Source organism: Trachymyrmex septentrionalis, unplaced genomic scaffold (assembly GCF_001594115.1).
Source record: "Trachymyrmex septentrionalis isolate Tsep2-gDNA-1 unplaced genomic scaffold, Tsep1.0 scaffold31, whole genome shotgun sequence".
Lineage (NCBI taxonomy): Eukaryota > Metazoa > Arthropoda > Insecta > Hymenoptera > Formicidae > Trachymyrmex > Trachymyrmex septentrionalis.
The window spans coordinates 1,936,652-1,943,365 of NW_017305474.1; the positions used below are offsets into that span (position 1 = coordinate 1,936,652).

At 29.2% G+C, this 6,714-nt stretch overlaps 2 protein-coding genes across 2 annotated transcripts in view; one reads left to right on the plus strand and one right to left on the minus strand.

Annotated features, from left to right (window-relative positions):
• LOC108749670 (sodium-coupled neutral amino acid transporter 9-like) overlaps nt 1-5,695 on the plus strand; it is a 12,111-nt gene extending 6,416 nt beyond the window's left edge. The window contains exons 4-10 of the mRNA XM_018488505.1: nt 3,813-3,970; nt 4,047-4,211; nt 4,291-4,347; nt 4,436-4,612; nt 4,757-4,959; nt 5,038-5,142; nt 5,239-5,695. Coding sequence (XP_018344007.1) covers nt 3,813-3,970; nt 4,047-4,211; nt 4,291-4,347; nt 4,436-4,612; nt 4,757-4,959; nt 5,038-5,142; nt 5,239-5,649 — 1,276 coding nt within the window. The 3' untranslated portion in view covers nt 5,650-5,695. The remainder of the gene's footprint in view (nt 1-3,812; nt 3,971-4,046; nt 4,212-4,290; nt 4,348-4,435; nt 4,613-4,756; nt 4,960-5,037; nt 5,143-5,238) is intronic.
• LOC108749677 (protein FAM173B) overlaps nt 5,088-6,714 on the minus strand; it is a 5,303-nt gene continuing 3,676 nt past the window's right edge. The window contains exon 5 of the mRNA XM_018488525.1: nt 5,088-5,163. The gene's annotated coding sequence lies outside the window, so the exon portion shown is untranslated. The remainder of the gene's footprint in view (nt 5,164-6,714) is intronic.

A 6,714-nucleotide genomic window follows, 5' to 3' on the forward strand; every position in this document is an offset into this window, starting at 1 on the left:
TTTACTCCTATTACTCCTATACAGGCTTGGACTTAATATTAACGGTTTTCTGCTCACAACAAAGCCCGTTTCTTCAATGTAAGAGTAATTTTATCAGTTTTTTAATTTACTCTTTTATTACTTAGTTTACACTGAGCACTTGATACGTATTAAGAAGTAACATTTTATTAAATTATCCTAATTTCAGCAATGTATTTAAAGAATGATGTACTAAATTGGTATAACATACACCTAAATGATTAATTAAACATACACATCGTGTGTACGTTATACATATCGCTAGAGTTCGATCGAAACCATATTTTGACTTCCGGTCGAAACCGAAAATAAATTTTCGGTATAATATATTCAAGATCGTCCTAAGTATAGTCTTAAGAAGTTACGAATCAGAAGGCCGTATTAGTGTCTTAAAATATTACTTAAGACAGTCTTGAAAAATGAACTATGAATATCGCCCAGAGAGAAACTAACGAAGTCACATTTTTTTTCGGATAAAGTCGAAACCGATATTTTTGGATTAATTTTATAGAGACCGTATGATTTTCAAAAATTATGACAAATTTATGTACTCTTTCAAAAATAAGATTTTATTAAAGTATCTAACTATAATAATATATCCTCAACTTTTAAAGAAATATAATATTGTATATCCTCAACTTTTAAAGAAATCAAATCACATTTATTATTAGGATCACATCAAAGTTTGTATTCAAATTGTCAGATAATATAATCAACGCATTAATAATTATAATCGAACAGTTATTTTTTTCAACACTCACTGGCCCGTTGCAACTTGTAGTTTCGGTTTATCCACCGAAATTTTCTCTTAATTTCGGCTGAAACCGAAATCAAACCGAAACCCTGATTTTTGATCGAAACCGAAATCAAAATTTCGGTCTACATATCGTCGAAATTAAAATAATTCATTAGAAAGAAAGTCACCAATATATAGTACCCGTATCAAGTGCACGATATAAATTTATCTTTTTCGAATTTTAAGAATAAAAGGACTAATTATCATAAAAATAAAAGTGATAAAAAATTAAATATTTTATCAGTATAAAGGATACAATATTATTCAAAATTCAAAAAAAATTCAGAATTTTATCTTTTACATAAAAAGTATACGTCTTACAATTTTTGGCCAAGCGCTTTTATGTGGATAGAGCGAACTAAACTGAATCAAAAAGTTCTCTACTATTTTGCAATTTTTAACGCAATGATTAACATATTAATTACTAAAAATTGCCGAATATTGATCTTCAATAATTTTTTTACCCAAATACTATCAACTTCACAGGAAAACAGCAAGAGACAAAAACTCTGTTTATTTTCTTCCCATAAAGCTCTAAGAATTTTTTCAGATTTTTGAAATCAATTTTCTAGTACTGCATTTTCTTATTGGCAACTATTTTTACCAACATGAGAAAATACGGTATTAAAAAATTCTGAAAAAATTCTCAAAACTTTATGAGAAGAAAATAAGTAATTTTTATCTCTTGCTGTTTTCCTGTAAAATTGATAGTAAAGTTGATATTTGGGTAAAAAATTATTGGAAAACACACACACACAATATTCAGCGATTTTTAGTAATTATTATATTTTGTTAACTATTGCAAAAATTGCAAAATGATACCGGACTTTTCGACTTAGTTTAATTCGCTCTATTTACAAAAAAACGCTTGACTAAAAATTGCAGGACATTCTGTATATTAATTTAAAAAATAGTAACAGTCAATAATGATTACTCGCGGTATTTTTAATTAAATTCACTCCGTGAACCAGATAGGATATGACATCCCAGCAAGAGAAATTTCTATAGCTTTCTAAAAAGTACCTCGCGCATGTTGCCAGTTTTGTGCAACTGGAGAATGCATTGTTACTAATTATACTAAATTATAGTATATTTATGATGAAGTACAGCATGGGGTATAAGATATACCCACATACGATTTATGTTGATTTTCTACCTTCGCGGAAGGTGGAAATATATTAATATTCAACTAACTAGAGAAAAAGATCGAATTTTTCTTTTTTTAAATTTTTGTTAGTAGATATTTTTCCTTGTAGATATCATATACGGTTTATGATTTTATAATTCATTATAAATTTATCTTAAAAATGAAATTAGGTCTCGCTCCGATTCATCCAATGGATAAACAGAACAATTAAAAGAAGAGAGATGGATACGTTTGAAATAGTCATGTCAATCGCAACTTTATATTATGTTTTATTTATAGTATAAACTTTATAATATAAAATAGTCGATCATATATAGTGTCATATTACACTGATATAAAATTATATACCATAAATTATACAAAATGTTTCTAATTAATTTTTATGTTTCTTTCTTTTCTTTATTTCTTTTTCTATTTTTTTTATAATGTAATTTATTTTCTTAAAGAAGATAAACAGAAGCAGAAGACGATAAATAAAAAATAATATACAGCAAGATTAGAAATTAAAAAATGAGATAAGTATTAGTCGTTACCCAGCAAATAATTTGATGTTATTTATCATGATTTTGACGTCAAAATGACGTCTTTAACGTTAGCTTGTTTACTCGGTACTTTCGATATGTTTGCATAAAAAAATGAAACCACTTAATGATGAAATTAAGTTTTGACACTCGTCCGACAGATAAGTAAAAAAAATTAGGACGAAGATAAATAATAAAATTAGAAAGAAAAAAAATACTTGATAGTTTAAGAAATCGAGTGTTGATTGCATCATATCCGAAAGCGTGTCTTGATAAAAAATATTCCGAAATCAGGGGGTTATCTCGCGGTCGCAAAGGAGGCGCATTATTACGTACGATTTCGTGAAATAGCCTTTACAATATCAAATTAAGTTCAACGGTAGGATAAAGATACGCATTGTTCTTGATCCATATATAATACCCGCGGTTTGTACGCCACGCGTACATATATATATATATATATGTATTGATGTATATATATGTGTGTGTATATATATATATATATATATAAAATAAGCCTATGGGATTTGTATTACATAACCGAGTGATAAAAATATGACGATAATGGGCATTCTAATGCGCAACTAGTTTTGTGAACAAGACAGATAGGAATATCTTTTATGAGCTTAAACACGATATACAAAATATCGATTATCGCAGAAATGTTAACGTGACATGAATGTAACGTAATATGCACATTACTTAAGAGGAAATTGCTGATAAATATATCCCATACAATCGCACATAGCACTTATGTATAGGATATCCGAGTTAATTCGCATTTTTATGATAAAAACGACTAGAAATTTTTCGACGCGATCTCAATTGCTAATTATTTTCTCTACGATTTTTCATAAATTCGAGAATTAGAATAAAACTACGAAAGATATTTAATATAGAATTATATATTATATATACAGGATGTTCTAAAACGCATTCAGAGTATAGAACATGATATTTTATGCTAAAATAAACAACTTTTTCCTTTAGCAAAATTGCGTCTGATAAATAATTTTTGTGTTTACTCGTATAACTTCAACCTGCTCTTCTGCAAAAACTACTTATCAAAGAGAATTTTGCAAAAAGAAAAATTTGTTTTAGCATAAAGTATCAGATCTTGTATTCCGAATGCGCGAATTTTGGGACACCCTGTATAGAATATATATGATTATGTATTATATGTATCTACATGAAGATGATTATATATATATATGTATCTTTTATAACTCTGATCTTTGAATGAAGATTATATTAAAACAAATTTACAGATTCTGTGAAAATTACATATATTATGAAAATAATACAAACCTATTTAATTTTTATGTTTTAGATTTTCAATTTGGAATACATTACTGGGATCGTCATTATTGACGATGCCATGGGGAATTACGATGGCCGGATTCTTTCCTGGAATTATCCTCAACTTGCTGATGAGCGGTTTATGCCTGTACACCGCTTATCGTCTCGTAGTTGCACATGCATATCATGGTAAAAAAAACTCTTCTATCATAAAACTTTTATCACAAATCATAACGTGTAAATTAATAATATTGTGATTAATTAGGTGGTGGATCAGATATAGAAGTTTTAGACTTGTGCCGGATATATCTCGGCAAATGGGCAGAACATATCGCTAGAATCTTTAGTATTGCAGTATTGCTGGGCGCAACTATAGCTTACTGGATATTAATGGCCAATTTCCTGTATAATAGCGTCAATTTTATTTACGGTAAATATTCTCGTCCTAAACATAAATATAAGATATGTATCCTCGTGAACTATCTTGAAAAACAATATTCATTTTGCAGATAACATAGCTGGCTGGTCAACACATCATGTATCTGAGAACATTTCATATAAAGAAGGTATATATACATGTATAGATACAAAGTTTTAATTTATTCGTCGAGAATAATATCTCCACTGAAATGGTTTTATCGCTTCGATTTATAGTTTTGTGCCCAAAAGACTTTCAAGACAATAATACCATTGTAACTTATGAGAAAACATATGATATGCTGGGACCAGCATGGGATTTACGAAATACAGTGCCTATGTTTTTGGCCTTACCAATATTTCCTCTTTTAAATTTTAATAGTACGACATTTTTTACAAAGTTTAATTCCTTCGGTAAGTATACATATATATGTATCATTAGTTATTTTTATATTTAATATACCATTCGAATATATGCTTTTAATATCTTATTGTATATACAATTCTGATTAAAAATCTGCTATTACGAGATATAAATTTTTAATATGTATCTCACAGGAACAGTGTCAGTTATGTATCTGATTATCTTCGTTATAATAAAGTCAGTGTCATGGGGCATCAACATGGACCAAGTCGAGTGGACAACAAGTTGGGTAATACGGCCCACATTTCCCGCACTTACCGGATTGTTAGCAATGTCATTCTTCATCCACAATATTGTAATCAATATAATGCAGAGTAATCGCAATCAAGAAAAGAATGTTAGTTGCTTTAAATCGTATTTTCTTCTTGTATATTGATCCCTTGCAAAGAGTAAATAGAGATGATTTTATTTTTAGGGAAGGGATTTAACCATAGCATATTTCCTCGTCACGTTAACTTATATCATCGTTGGAGTAACGTTTTTTATGTGCTTCCCACTGCCTAAGTCGTGCATAGAAGATGTAAGTACGCATAATATCTTTCTGTATAAACGATAAAATATTCAATATGACATAACAATTTATGTGTTTTCTAAACTAGATCTTATTTTATTGTAGAACCTACTAAATAATTTTCAAAAATGGGATGGCCTTACGATAGGTGCTCGTATAGTACTACTTTTTCAATTAGTGACTGTCTATCCTTTACTCGCGTATGTACTACGTATTCAGTTACTTTCATGGATATGGAAAAGAGCGTCTAACAAAGGCTTAGTGCTTTTCATTAATCTCGTATTAGTTTCTATATGTATCATTTTCGCGACGTTTGTACCTCACATCGGAATTATTGTCAGGTATACTGGCGCTTTAAGCGGATTTATCTACGTTTTTACTTTCCCGAATTTACTACATTTATCCATTTTGAAGAAAGAAGGAAAGCTAGGTATATGTTCGATATTATTTCATTTAGCTATACCCGTTATCGGATTTTTAAATCTCATTGCTCAGTTCTTTATCACAGATCATTAATTATATAATTAAAATCTTATACAATTGACTGTGTATATACAATTGCATTTATGTATATAATACTTAATATTAATTATTTATAAATGCAATTGCGTACATATCATTATGCATTTTGAAAGAATCCTATAGTGTTCAAAAATTACATTTAAAAAAGATTTAAATGTAACAGATAGAAAAACGTTAGATGCAAAATGCATATTTGCATTGAGTAGTAAAATACATATTTTGCATTGAATAGTTCGTTATTAATTTTAATACACTTTTCAACTCATAAAGAAATTTATGAGTTGAAAAGTGTATTAAAATTTAAGATAGCATGATAGAGATTATATAAGTAGGTCAGAGCTGTTTTGTAAACGTAACAAATAACATAATTTATTTAAACTTTAAATACGAAGCGCCTTACAGTTCCGAGTGTTAAGATGTTGAACTAACATTCATTTAAATTAAATTAAATTAATTTTTTCAGAAATAAATTGAGAGCCGATAAATTATCGGATTCACACAATCATTCTGATAATCCCCCCAAATTTTCCCAAATCTTAAAAATTGTAATAAACTTATTGCGAAAAATATTGCCTCGGCCGGGAGTCGAACCCGGATCTCTTGCATTCCGTGCGAGCGTCCTTTAGACTACCGAGACCTTAGCAACATTCTTCGCAATAACCGATATGTATAGTGAGTTACGCATGTATAGGCGCGCGTTTATAAACAATATGTTTGGAAACGAGACCGTCTATATATATATTAAAACTTTAAATACATATGGTTTGTATTTAAAGTTTTAATATATATATAGACGGTCTCGTTTCCAATCATATATTTTATTTACGAGACCTCGGTAGTCTAAAGGCTTAGGACGCTCGCACGGAATGCAAGAGATCCAGGTTCGACTCCCGGCCGACGCAATATTTTTCGCAATAAGTTTATTACAATTTTTAAGATTTGGGAAAATTTGGGGGGATTATCAGAATGATTGTGTGAATCCGATAATTTATCGGCTCTCAATTTATTTCTGAAAAAATTAATTTAATTTAATTTAAATGAATGTTAGTTCAACATCTT